Below are 14,647 nucleotides of genomic sequence, written 5' to 3'. Positions count from 1 at the left end.
ATTAATTAATATTCACTAATTAATCTAACACAATAAGGTTTGAACTGTTTTCTGAGTAGCGACATAAGTATTAAATGAATATCAGAAATTTAAATACATATATGCAAACATATTATGTACAATTAGCATAGGGACATGACAGTCCTCCCCTCCCGAATTTGCTTGCCCTCAAGCAATTTGAGTTGGGGATGATTAAATATTTCCTCTCCTTCCCAAGTAGCATCTTCTTTAGGCAATCCTTTCCATTTCACTGGGAATTCCGGAATAGTTTTATTCCTCAGTCTCTTTTCTCTCATATTCAGTATGGTCTCTGGTTCCAGAAACAGTTTACCCTCATCATCTAGAGGTGGCAATTCTGAGCAAGGAACAATATGCTGCCGCAAGACCTTTTTGAGTCGAGATACATGAAAGGTGTTATGGAATGGATCCAACTGTTCTCTGGAAGCTCTATCTCATAGGCCACTTCCCCTATTTTCTGTAATACCTTGTAAGGTCCATAAAATCGGGGTTTTAGCTTTTCCGCACCATTAGACTTCAATGATGACTGTCTATAAGACTGAAGCCTTAAAAAGACCCAGTCTCCTTCCACAAAGGTTCTTTCCTCTCTATGCCGGTCAGCATACATCTTTTGCTGATTCTACGCGTGATATAAGTTATCTTTGAGAGAATTCAGAATGTCAATATTTCGTTGCATAAAATCTTTAGCACCTGGCACTTTGCTTTCTTGTATGGCTACTCCTCCAAAAGTCATGGCATCATACCCATAGAGAGCCTTAAAGGGACTCATACCAATAGACATGTGGTGAGTTGTATTGTAGCAATACTCTCCCAAGTGTAGCCACTTAATCCAAGCATTCTGCTGGTTCGTAACATAATTTCTCAAATATCCTTCCAACCACTTATTTACTATTTTTGTCTGCCCATCAGTCTGTGGGTGATAGCTGGTGCTGGGAGTAAGGTTTGTTCCTGCTAATCTGAACAATTCCTACCAAAACTGGCTAAGGAAACGGCTATCCCTATCACTAACAATGTTCTTTGGTAGTCCATGTAATCGAAACACTTCATTGAAGAAAACTTCCGCCACCTGGTATGCTTTATGGACCTCGCAAAGAAGTGAGCATATTTGGTGAGGCAATCCATTACAACATAGATACAATCTTTGCCCTGCACCTTAGGTAGGCCTGTGATAAAATCCATGGAAATACTTTCCCATTTTTTATCAGGAATGGGTAGAGGTTGTAATAGTCCTGCCGGATGTGTCTGTTCAATTTTATTTTTCTAACAAGTCATACATTCCTGAACATATTTAAGAACATCTTTTTTGAGTCCTTTCCATGAAAACTTCTCTCTTATTTGTTTGTAAGTTTTATAGTACCCCTGATGTCCAGCCATGGGGTTATCATGATATTCCTTCAGAATGGTATTCTTGAATTTGGAGCTAGGTATAAGAAAAATCCTCTCCTTATATAGAATCAATTCCTCCACTACCTTGTAATCCTCATTTGGTAAATTCCCTTCCATTATTTCAGTGGCTAAAGGATCCTTGGTATATTCTGTTGTGATTTGAGTCTTCCAATCTCCCTCAATACAAGTGAGTGTTTACATAAGACCATTGGGACAAGGCATCCGCTACCACATTATTTGTTCCTTTCACTATTCTATATCAAAATCATATGCCTGAATCTTTCTTACCCACTTCTGTTGGTGTTCATTAAGGTCCTTCTGATTCATAAAAAATCTAAGACTATTGTGATCTGTCTTTACATTAAATTTGCCACCCACTAAGTATTGTCTGAATTTTGCAAATGCATGCATAATAGCCAACATTTCCTTATCGTAGATGGAGTAATGTTTTTCTCCCTCTGTCAGCTTATGACTTTCAAAGGCTATAGGGTGCTTGTCTTGCATGAGTACGGCCCCTATTCCATCACCTGAAGCATCACATTGTAGTTCAAAGGGTCGTGTAAAATTGGGAATGGCAAGGACTGGACATGAACTCATTGCCTCCTTTAGTTTTTCGAAGGCTTGTTGTGCTATATCATTCCACATGAAAGCTCCCTTCTTAGTCAAATCTGTGAGGGGGGCTGCTATTTTTGAAAACCCCTGGACAAACCGCCTGTAATAACTGCACAATCCTACAAAGCCCCTTAACTAGGTCAAGGTCTTTGGTTTTGGCCATTCTCTTATGGCTTTGATTTTCTCTACATCCACACTAACTCCCTGAGAGTTGATTTTGTGTCAAGGTAAAGAATCTCTTCCAAGCCAAATTCACACTTAGAAGCCTTAGCAAACAAAGATTCTGATTTGAGGACACTCAGTATGTCATCAATGTGTTGGAGGTGTTCCTCCCATGTTTTGCTGTAGATTAGGAGGTCATCAAAGAATACAAGTAAACAAGTTCGGAGGTGTTTGCAGAAAATATGGTTCATACATGATTGGAATGTGGCCGGTGCGTTGGTAAGGCCAAACGGTAAAACTAGAAATTCAAAATGGCCGTAATGACATCTGAAAGCTGTTTTGGGAACATCTTCTTTCCTCATTCTGATTTGATGATACCCTGACCTCAGGTCAATTTTTGAGAAATATTTGGCCCCATGAAGTTCATCCAATAGTTCATCGATTCTTGGGATTGGGTATCTATATTTTATAGTCTTTTTGTTTAGTGCTCGGTAGTCAACACACATTCTCATTGTTCCATCCTTCTTTTTCACTAGGACCACCGATGACGCGAATGGACTCGAGCTGGGCCGAATGTGTCCCATCTCCATCAATTCTTTGATGGTCTTCTCAATTTCCTCCTTGAATTTATGGGGGTGTCTATAGGGGGTAGTAATAACCGGTTTTGCCCCTTCCTCCAACTCAATCGTATGCTCAAACCCTCGGCTGGGAGGTAGGCCTGGTGGAATATCTTCAAACACTCTTTTGTGTTTCCTTAGGATGGGTTGAATGTCAATGTGGATGGTCTTATCATTGGGAACTGAATGGTCCAAGACCATGCATCTAGCAATCCATTCTCCTTGACCATGCTTGAGAATTTTACTCATTTTCTTACAATTAACCAACTTAGCTGCTCTGTTAGGTATTCCCTTGAGTGTAACCTCCTTACCCTTGTGCTTAAAACAAACTTCCATATTCGGAAGATCCATAGCAAATCTGCCTAGGGAATGAATCCATGGCATACCTAAAATGACATCATTATCAAGTGTTACCACATAGAAATTTCCTTTGATTGTATGGTCCCCCACTTTGATCTCTAATTGTGGAATATGGGTGTTGCAAGGGGCTATGGACCCATTTGCTAATGCCACATTGAATCCCTCAAATCCTTGAGTTTTTAGTTTTCTTCTGTTTGTTAGCTCCTTGCTGATAAAATTGTGGGATGCCCCACTATCAACCAAAGCAATTACCCTTTGTCCCTTAAGCATGCCTTTCAGTCTAAGTGGTTTATGCTCAGAATCCCGAGAGATGGTAGCAAGGGTGACCTGTTCAACACTATCATATCTTGCCTTTTTAGTTGGGCTTTCTTCTACTTCCTCGTTCAATTCTCTTTCCAAACAATGTGGTTGCATGTTTTTGCATTGATGTTTTCTTTCCCATGGTTCCTTACATTTGAAACATAATCGTTTCCTTTTAAGCTCCTCCTGTTGTTTTTGATATTCATTACACACGTGACCCCTCTCCCAGGGTGCTTTACAATACTGGCACGGATTTGTATGGTGGTGCTCTTTCTTCTATTTGTCCCCCTTATGCGGATATTTTGGTTGAGTATTTGATGGAAAGGTTTTTGATTTCTCCTTTGATGAGGGGGTGTCAAATTTCCTTGCCTTTAAAATATTTTCTTCTAGGTTGTCGGGCTCCATGGCACTCACCGCACTACAGATTGAGTCTTTTAGTCCATCCACAAAGAGGTAAGTAAGTCTCTCTTGTGAAACTTCAGGTACCATCACTGCTAATTTTTTATACTCGGTGGCATACTCTTCCACTGTCCCCTCATGTTTTAGGTGAGCCAGTTCTTTAAAATAGGACTGTGGGTGCTTTTGATCAAACCTTTTGATAATTTTCTGAGTAAACTCTTCATAGGAGGTGATATTTTGGTGGCCTAAGGTTATGAGACCATGGTGCCACCAATCATGGGCGGCCCCCGCAAGATTTAGAACTGCAAATTTGATTGCATTCTCTTCCGTCATTGGGCTGAGGGACAAGTAAGTGTCGAGTTTTTCAACCCATGACCTGGCTGAAATTTTTCCCGAGCCATCAAAGTTGGGAATGGTAATTTTGCTTATTCTCTCCCTAAGGTCCTTGTCACTGAATCTTTTTCTTTTTACTTGGGGAATGGATTTTAGCTTAGCTTCATGATAATCCCTGAAAGATACATTTGCTTTGAGTTCAGGATCTAAATTTGAATAGGCTCTTAGTACCTCATCCACATCAACCAAGGGTGAATTAGCTTCTTCTTCCCCCGGTTCAATACTGGGTAAAAAATTGGGTTTGGTGGGCCTAGGGTTAGCACTGTTATTACTTTGATTATTTTCAGGATGATGGGAGTTGGTGTCCCTTCCATTATTTTGAGTAAATCTTGCGTTGTTATTATTATTGTTGCTTAGGTTTTGGAGTGTTTGTAAGATCAATTGATTGGTTTTCTCACTCTGCTCCATGAATGTTCGGAACTCACTACTTAATTGATCACCCATCTTATTACCCCGTCTATGCATTTAATAATTCCTACAGGATGGCAGGAAAGTAAGCTCTGATACCACTTGTGATGTCCCCTTCTTAGATTACTATTATTGATAAGTTTGCCTGGCAGAAATTATAAGGAGACAGGTCAGAAACTAGGACATACAATCGGGAATTAGGTTTACGGAACAACTGAATTTAATTATTCATCATAAAAGACTATATTTGTATTAATTAACATAGCGGAAGTCGTACGAAAGTATCCACAAAATACATCGATTACAAATACAAGAAACAGAAATAATATTGAACAATTGTCATTCCAGAATTAGTAAACATCAGTTTATTGTTCATACTCAATTCACTTTAACGCATTGAGAATTGAGTGGGGTAATCACATTTTTCAGTCTCCTAATTATTCTCCCAAACAGATTTATACTTTATCTTATAAATGACCTGCATCTTTCCAAAGGACGATGGATGGTAATGGTGGTTCATCATGCCAGACCCAAACCCAGGAGCGGTCACTTGCCCTCCTGGCCTACTGGTTCATCTTCACACAGTAGGTGGGCTATTTAGGTGGGCAATCGACCCCACTACGGATCCCCCTCCTCTCAAAGAGCAGCCATATAATGATAAGTTATTACATATGATGTTATTGTGTTCTTTGTTCAGACTTTATCATTACGTTATTTATTATACTGGTGCAAGTTGTAAAAGATGCTTATTTTTAGTCTTTTAATCAGAATTATAAGATCTGTTAGAATCGCTTAAAGTTCACCGTGATGAGTATATTTTATACAGTTTGGAAATTGGTTTAAACATCGACAGAAATATCATTCTATAGACGTATTTGTAGGGCTACGATTTTAACGTACCAATAATTTCATATCCTTTAGAATCTAAGTATGATGGCATACCTGGCAATTGGTCACCTGGCTGTAGTCGATTTCCTTTCCATCTATTCCTCCCTGATCCCTTTTCCCCCTTTGATGTGTTTGTCTTATAGTATGTGGCGGGTCAAACTGAGGGTCACGTCTCTTTTTAGAAGAGATGTGATTACTTTATAGTTCGCTGCCCTTTTGTTTGTATTTGTTTTGGTTGTGTCTCTCTTCAGACGCATACCCAGTGCATTTATTTAATATTATATTTATTACACATCCTATGCAATATTTACATTAATAATTATAGGTATGATAAGTATATTAATTTAAATTCAACAATAACTGTTAATGATCAACGCAATACTTATGATTTCATATTAATTAATATTCACTAATTAATCTAACACAATAAGGTTTGAACTTTTTTCTGAGTAGCAACATAAGTATTAAATGAATATCAGAAATTTAAATACATATATGCAAACATATTATGTACAATTAGCATAGGGACATGACATAATGAGGTCTAATTTCATCTTGGCCGCCTAAATACCCAAATGGTGCGATTTTAGCTTTTAGGGTTTTAAAAATAATAACTTGCTTTTAGGGTTCCCAACTTAACCCTATAAGGGACGCCCAACTTAAGAGATAATAAATTTTCAGTTAAATAAATTTACGTGATGCACTTTATGATTTGATTTTAATATTTCATTAAAACATTAGTTGCCTACGAGAACCACTAAAAAATTCATATCTCCCTCATTATTGCTCAGAAACTGAATCCGTCAGAAGCTGAGGTCATAGTTCGCCATGCCAATGAAAATAGGACCATGTCTATTTTTAGCACTTTTTCCTTAAATAATAGGAAATCCTCATATGATGTCAAAAATTAATGAAATAAAGACCAGAACTGAACTCAACACTGAACTAGAACAAATAGACTGACCACTCCTCAAGATACTGCTTCACTGACCCCCTTATCCATACCCTATTAGCCTACAAGGGTCCACAAATAGGCTAACTCCTCAAACCACTGCCTATGACTAGGATGGGGACATTACACTCTCAAAATGTGAAAATGTGATCAGAAGTCTACAAATCTCTCCTAAAGCCAAGTTGCCCCATGGCTCTCAAATTCATGTCCTTTGGCTCCTCAAAAAGTAGCGTGCCTACTAGGTGTTAGAGTTTCACAAATGTATGCCCAATCATGATATTCCTATAATTACTTAGGTTGGAACTATCCCCAAATTTATGAATGGGGTGAATGATATGTTGTGACCAAGCAAAGGGAAACCCGAAACGAATGACCCCATTGAATAGCCTATTTACAGGGGTACAAAACTGCAGGTATGTCAACTAGGAACACATGACGAATCAAAGTAGTAAACAAGCATCTACCTATACAGTTTATTTTCTGCCATTGCTTGGTTTTATGAAGATACAAAACTAATGATTCTCATTTTTATAGTTGCTAACCTTGTAAGGAAGACACTAAAGGATTTTACAAATTATGTGTCCACAAACAATGATTTATTTCCCAATTTATTCCCCTCTCCCATCACTTGGATTTATGAGACACCAAAACATTCTTCTTTTAAGACAATTTCATACCTTGTGAGGAAGACACTAAAGGATTTACGAGTTATATCTGCCAACCAATTTGAAAGATCCCAAATGGATCCTTTGCTATTGCTGTTGTAAATTCTTAATTAAACATACTATATTTTTTTAATTTTCCGGTGATCCTATAGAATAGACAAAAGTTGCAGAAAGGGATTGTTTCTTTTTGGGTTTTGATGTTATAAATAAAGTAATTGATAAATAGCAACAACTGTGAAATAAAACAATAAACAATGTTCATATGTAAGAACACTTAAGCAATCTGAAAATATTGCAAATCATACTAGGCAAATAACCTAGTTTTGTATTCAGCAAGAATCCATACATTTATTTGGAGTTGTTCTCAATCTGGATTGATGCCAGATGGAGGAATATTACTGGCAATGAACAAGGAAGACCAAATAAGCTGAATACAACCCTTCAAGCCAACATACAAACAAGGCGTGGTTGCAAAGGAGGCGTGGAAGCTGCTACAAATCACGTGCCAGCTGAAATAGACCAGCCGCCCTGTTGAAACCCCCAATATGCACGCTGAATCTTCAGGACAAGAAGATGTGCCTTCTACCTCTGACAATCTCTATGCAATCCTGGATAAATCCACTGTCAACTCCTGCTGAGGGCTACGTCCCACCAAGCTCAGACCTAGGGTTTGCATCCCAAACCAAAATCACTCTTCCAGAGGCAATTCCCAAATTCGCAAGTTTCAAAATGATCAAAGATGCTATCAATTAGGTTTTCATCTCCTCATAACTCCTTTCCCTTTGCAAGTCGAACCCTAAAGAATAATAAAGCTTGCGCTTTATAATTAAAGTGACACTTTCCCAATTATGGCATCAAACTATAGAAAAATATCACTTTATTGCAAATAAATAGCTTCAAGCATCCAAAACGACTCCGGGAGGTGAGAATCATGTAGCAAAGTTCAAGACCTTTCCAACGAGCTATAACACATAGGCATATCAAACCAGATGAAGCCAAAAACCCCTTATTACTCCGAAATGGGTATATACATAGCCTTATTTTAATTTATTTAATCGCTAACTTAGGAAATATTTAAATATATTAAAATATTTCCATAGATCCAATAATAGCCCAAAATAACCAACCAAACATGAATCTAACTTCGTCACCTGTCTGTGACTGATGTCGGACAAGATGGGCCAACTGGCAGTCCCATCCCTAAAATCTAGGGATACTCCTAGAAACTAGGAAACACACCCAATCTTCCTGAAACTGAAACCATGGTATGGTCCCGTGGAACCTCAAATATAGAAACTACCACAACCTCCTAAAAAGTAGGGAATCGCCCTAAAAAGTAGGAACCTCGCTCCAAACACCTGTAACTGCTCAAAAGGATCCTTCTCTACTCCTTGGTTCCCCAAGTGGTCATTCAATCAACTGCCACTTCTCCCTAAAAAATAGGAACTGTCGTCTGATGGTCCAAAATGGCTCACAGAGCCCCTGCAAAGCTCCATGACCCTCAAAATGAGTCCCCTAACCATGTCATTGACCTACAAGAACTCGAATGGTAGGTCAACCCCTGCTCATCTCATGTCACCTAGAAAAGGGGACATTACAAAATTTCCCTAATTTTTCCTCTTTAGAATCAGTATTTGTATTTGTGCAGTACAACAAAGTGTCATGGTAATAAATAAACCTTTAAACCAAATCACAAAAAGGTATCGCACTTGTCAATCCTTGTAAAAGCTAAGTCCTTGTAATCATCATATAGTTGAAGTAAAGAAATATTTCAGGCATATACAAAATAAATTAAAAATGCATGTTTGTACCTCCAACATGGGTGTATAATTTTGAAATTTTCACTAAGAGTACTGTTGAATTTCATACATTTTGATCAAAAAATCAGGCTGAATACCATGATAACCCAAATGAGTACCCCTCAGTTCCTACTGTTAAGATTTAAGATCAGATTAGGTAACACAATAATTCACACAAATGCACAGATATTGCCCTGGGAAAACCTTCCTCTTGAAGGTGAAAAACCTAGCAATGAAATATGACTTTATTATCTTAATTATGTCAAGGTACTTTACAAAGAATTTGCTTCACTCTTGAAGCTATATATATATATGACAACAATACGTATAAATAATATGCGATCTGCAATAAGGAATCAGAATTCCTTAGTTGATGCTTAACCTGTTGTAGATAGACTTCTATCTGCTGTAAAATCTCAACAAACTGCTGAAGAAAACAAATATCTGCAGAATGTCTACGGACTGTTATGTGAGTGTGTTCTTCGATATATTTTGAGAGGGATACAAAGCTTCATATATATACCCATTTGGATGTGACTTTAACCAACGCAACTCCTCCAAGGGTCGTCTTCCAATCAACACGTTATAATAGTGCATCGGTTATATTGTTTAAGCATTGGTTACATTAATCACGTCTCTTAAGGTTGGTGGAATTTGAATAAATCGGCACATAAGGAATGAATACATTTTGATATATATATTAATCGTGATTTGCTTTCATAATTTTAACGATACCATTTAATTAGTCTAAGGCCGATAGGCCAATTAGGTAAATTAGAAATATTGTCAGCCCTGAAGGATATCGACCAAAGCTATTCAACAACACCTACTACCACCTACAATTGTATCATATTGTTCTGATTTCAAGAAACTCCGAATAATGCCATGCATTTAAATATCACTTGAATGCAGAATGAGCTTTCATGTTTCTTTTGATATTTACTGATTACACATCCCAGGCTCATGAAAGTACTAGAACCAATAGCTACATGTAGAATCAAATCCTGTCAGTATAATTATTCAAATTCTCAAATAGTTCCCAGTCAGATCTTCAACAAATAATAATTTGACCGAGAGAATGTTTATGCCAAACAGAAGTTGATTCAAAGAAAGGCATATAAACCCTAAAAAAGCCAAAAAGTCGCATCCATTACCAACTGCTAAATGAAAGACTAATTCAAGATAATGCATCAATACCTGTGCTTGAGCTGATAATTTTGGGAGTGGCTGTGACACTGGATACTCTGATGGGTCCCCCTGCGGAAGAAATAAAATTTCAAAATATCAGTCTGCTGTCTCTTAAAATTTGATCGGTCTACCTTCAATCCCACCTAAAAGAAACATACTAGGGTTTTAATCTATCAATTCAATTTTCTTGACTAAGAAAAGATTGTACAAGACCAACTACTTTAAATAGTTAAACCTCATAAAAGACTTTGTAGAGTGTTACAGAAAATATAAGTTCTCACCTGATCAAAACTGATGGATCCTGATGAAATTGTTCGGATTTCCTAAAGACATTCCATGAATTATATCTCAGACACTATAATGCTTACAATGAAAACAGATAAGATACTGTACCTTGAAGATGGATCTACAAGATAGACCCATATTGATAATATAGAGAAATCATAAACTCAAACCAGAAAAAAATAAACCTAAAACAAAATTTAAATTCTCTAAATATATAACAATCAAGGCATATTTACCTTCTTAATTGCTGAACAAAGTCGGGCAGGTAGGAAATTTTTGGGCCATAAAGAGAGGATAGCTTTGTAGAAAAATGTATCCACTAATAAGGATCGATACTTTGAACGACCAAAAGAAGGATCGGGCATCAATTCTGTCTGCAAGAGCATTAAACATTCTTCCAATACCTGTAACATGGATGCACAAAAATGATCAACTTGCTCTAAAAGTTTACAAAACAGTTCACAGGTTCTTCTACGACCAGATGCACAATACTGTAAACGGTGTATAAAATCTGTTAGGGTTAACATCTAAATCTTAGAACCTGTCAATTAAACTCAAGGGCACCAAGCCTCATCAACAACCAATACAAATCAGTCTATAGTATACCATCACTATTTGTCTGAGTGTGTAACCAAGATTGTAAAATATTAGCATAACAAACTAACACTCCAAAACAATTAAGAGACAGCAATGTCATCCTTATTCTCATAGCTAAAAGTGGGGAAGACATAAATCTTCTGACATTCATTTTTTGTCGTAAAGGAGAACTAGACAAGCATATGTTGGAATTTTTCTAAAACTTGGCATGGAAGGAAAAATTCAATCCAAGTTGTCTATTTGAAAAAATTGTAGTTTTGATTCAAAATATTTTAGGGAATAAATTCAGCAAGGAGAAAAATGTTATAAGGGAGAAAAGGGGTGGTTTTCCCTTCTCCCCCCAACCCCTAAGTTGCACATGTGTTAAGGAGAGTGGGCATCCCTTCCCCCAAGCCTACAATCAGCCACTATCTCTATTGCCCAACCACATCCACTCTTTTCCTTCCCTTGATAACATAGAGGAAATTGAATGACCATCTACCATTTAATTTCCTTCCACCTTTCATTGCCCATCCCACATCTACAAGTAACTTCTTGGGAAGGTGGGACAACCATCCCTTCTCCCCCTAAAGGTACCAAATCAAAAAAGAAAGGACACTTGGGTTAACCCAAACCAAAGAGGAGAGATGTTTCTCCTTCCCACACAACTCAATTCTGATGAACAAGAATTCTTCTAGCTCAATGCAAGAAACGGGAAGGACCATTCTCTCCCATACACCAAAAATGTAATGTCCCCTTCCTAGGTGACGGGAAGTTGAGCAGGGATTGCCCTATCATATGGTTCTCGTAGGCTACTGAAGTGAAGAGGGAACCCATACTGAGGCTTGTGGAGTTGCGCAAGGGCTTTGTAAGCCATTTGGATGTTCAAAGGCAGTTCCTATTTTTTAGGAGGGTCTCTATTTTTTAGGGAATGACTGAGAGTTGGTCTCAGGATGTCTATAGACCATTCTGGATGATTTGAGACCATCTCCTAATCTTAAGGAGGGTTCTGTTGTGACGTTTTCACACATCGCCCCATTGCAAATGGGGACCCATGTTTTTTTTTCGTTTTGTTCGTTTTCGCTTTGCTTTTTTAGGGTTTTGTTAGTCAGTTACTCGTCTGGATTTAGGGTCAACCCCTAGGGTTTTAACTTTTGTCTTTTCAGGCCAGAATCCAGTCGTTTTGAGAGCTTTTTGAGTTTCCTTTTCTAGGATGCAAATTTTGAATGCAATAAATTCGCCAGAATGGTCTAATTTTCAATTGGAATGTTGATGCAGAGCTTAAATTTGTCTAAGTGTTGAAGATGAAATGTGAATTTTTGTCCAATTGAATATTTTTGACCAAATTTTGACATTTTTGATTTTTGATCCTAGGCATTTCAAATGATTTGTTTTCGCCTTGTGAAGTGTTAAAATGTGTAAAATCATGTTATTTTGGCCTGTAGGAGCAAAATCGCCCCTGTCCCTCAGTGAAGGACGGGAGCTCGTTTTCAAATATTTTACTATTCCTGCAGGGTCAAGATGAATTACGAATTGGAAGTGATGGAGAAAGGCGAGATCTTTCCATTGAATATAAATTGAAGATTTTTATGAACACAGAAATGCCTCCAGGGGAAAAATCGCTCCTGTCCCTCAGTGAAGGACCGGAGCTACAAAATCGCTCGTGTCCCTCACCAAGGGTCCAGAGCGAAAATGCTTAGTTGAGCCATTCCTGACCTTGTTTGGACGAATCGAGACATCAAAGGCATGGTGAAGGACGAAATGAGCATGATAGAACATCCAGACTTGATCAAAAACAATGAAATGATGAAGTTTTCGCCTAGAGGGTCAATTTCGCTCCTGTCCCTCACTGAAGGACCAGAGCGAAATTCTTCATAAGGTACGATCTGGGCAAAGATCAAGTCAAGTTTATGTTTGAAGGTAAGGAAGACGGTGAAATGAACTCAGTGAATATAAATTGAATATTTTAAAATGTCAACAAGGGTCCCAAAATGCTCAGTTCGCTCCTGTCCCTCAGGAAGGGACCAGAGCGATTTTTGTTATACATGATTTTCTTGCTAAGTTACAGACGATTTCAAGGCATGGATGAATGGAAGGACGCATTATGAACCCGTTGAATATAAATTTGGAAGCTAGCAAAGTGAAATGAAGACCACAAGAACAAGTTCGCTCCTGTCCCTCTCCAAGGGACCAGGGCGATACAGTGAATATATTGCTTCTCACTCAAGTTCAAAACCGATCCAAGTCAGGAACAAGGAGGCAAAGGACGTTTCAAGGCATTTTCAATCGAGCACAAGTTACCAAGGTCGTCACAATGAAAGGATTTGCACTCTAAGACCCAGTTCGCTCCTGTCCCTCTCCAAGGGACCAGAGCGATATTGGATATATTGGCCAATTCGTGCGAAATTTACATGAGGTCAAGGTTTTGCAAGATCATAGAAGGTCCATGGCTTGATTAAAAGGTGATGCACGAAGATTTCGAACGTAAAATGATCATCAAGTTGAACATAGGGACTATATCGCTCCTGTCCCTCTCCAAGGGACCAGGGCGATTTACTTAAGACTCTTCATCTTGCTTCAAGTCCATGCCAAGTCAAGACTTCACAAGGTCATACGGGGTCCAAGGTTTTTTTTGAGATGACATGCAAGTGTTTTGAACATTGTCAAACATGCTAAAGAGCTCATATCGCTCCTGTCCTTTGGACAAGGACCAGGGCGATATCACCACAAAAGGACATTCAATCGCAAGGATAAGTCAATCAAGTTCGAAGATCCCAAGGAAAATGGCAAATTCAACATAGAAATGAAGACCTTGGACATAAAATATGCAAGGATCATGACCAAGGTAATGGATCGCTCCTGTCCCTCAGTCAGGGACCAAGGCGATGAGGTATGTATCCTTCATCTTCAAAATTTGGCGCTCAAACACATTTTTTGAATTTATTTAAATGCTAGAAAAAAATCGATATTTAATTAAAAGCATTTAAATAGCGCATGGTATGTATTTATTAATTATTTTTGCCTTTGTAAAAAATCGAAATTTATTAATTAAAAATAAAGGCATTTAATAATTAATTATTAATTTAATAAAAATCAAAAGGGAGCGCTTGGTATTTTAGAGGTCGGCCTTTGTTATTTGTTTTAAAAATCATTTAAATTGCGTTATTTTTACACAAGTCGGCCTATATGGTGGTAAGAGGTATGAGCGCTATAAAGGGAGGGTGAAAATCTTCATTTTCACATCATCATTTTCATCTCTTACATGGGATTTGAGGAAGACAAAGGAGAAATGCGATTTGGAGTATACAAAGGAAGTGCGAAAGTATCATTCAAGAGGAGGAGCGAATTTCAAAGGGAAGGTGCAAGCATTATCAAAAGAGTTCGAGTTTCAAGTTAGGCAAACTTGCCAAGGACATTGAAGATCACGTCAAAGTCATCTAATTTCAAATTTTGCCTAGGCGATTTTCCTCATTTTGCATTTTAGAGTTAAGCTCTTAAGTGAGGTATGGCAAGATCTCTTGTTTTAATTTCGAATTTTGATCGTCATTGCCTTAAGCTTGAATTTTGAATTTTGAATTGTATTAGCCCAATTGTTTTTTAGGAAATAATAACTCAAGGATTTATTATGAAGTTTCCTGA

At 37.8% G+C, this 14,647-nt stretch overlaps 1 protein-coding gene across 1 annotated transcript in view; it reads right to left on the bottom strand.

Moving 5' to 3' along the window:
• Nucleotides 1-14,647, bottom strand: part of LOC131079441 (uncharacterized) — a 408,813-nt gene that overhangs the window by 269,001 nt on the left and 125,165 nt on the right. Inside the window, exons 6-8 of the mRNA XM_058017395.2 lie at nucleotides 10,669-10,836; nucleotides 10,429-10,470; nucleotides 10,157-10,216 (exon numbers count right to left, since the gene is read on the bottom strand). Coding sequence (XP_057873378.2) covers nucleotides 10,157-10,216; nucleotides 10,429-10,470; nucleotides 10,669-10,836 — 270 coding nt within the window. The remainder of the gene's footprint in view (nucleotides 1-10,156; nucleotides 10,217-10,428; nucleotides 10,471-10,668; nucleotides 10,837-14,647) is intronic.

This window comes from Cryptomeria japonica, chromosome 8, assembly GCF_030272615.1.
Source record: "Cryptomeria japonica chromosome 8, Sugi_1.0, whole genome shotgun sequence".
Classification (NCBI taxonomy): domain Eukaryota; kingdom Viridiplantae; phylum Streptophyta; class Pinopsida; order Cupressales; family Cupressaceae; genus Cryptomeria; species Cryptomeria japonica.
This window is presented reverse-complemented; position numbering and strand designations above follow the sequence as displayed.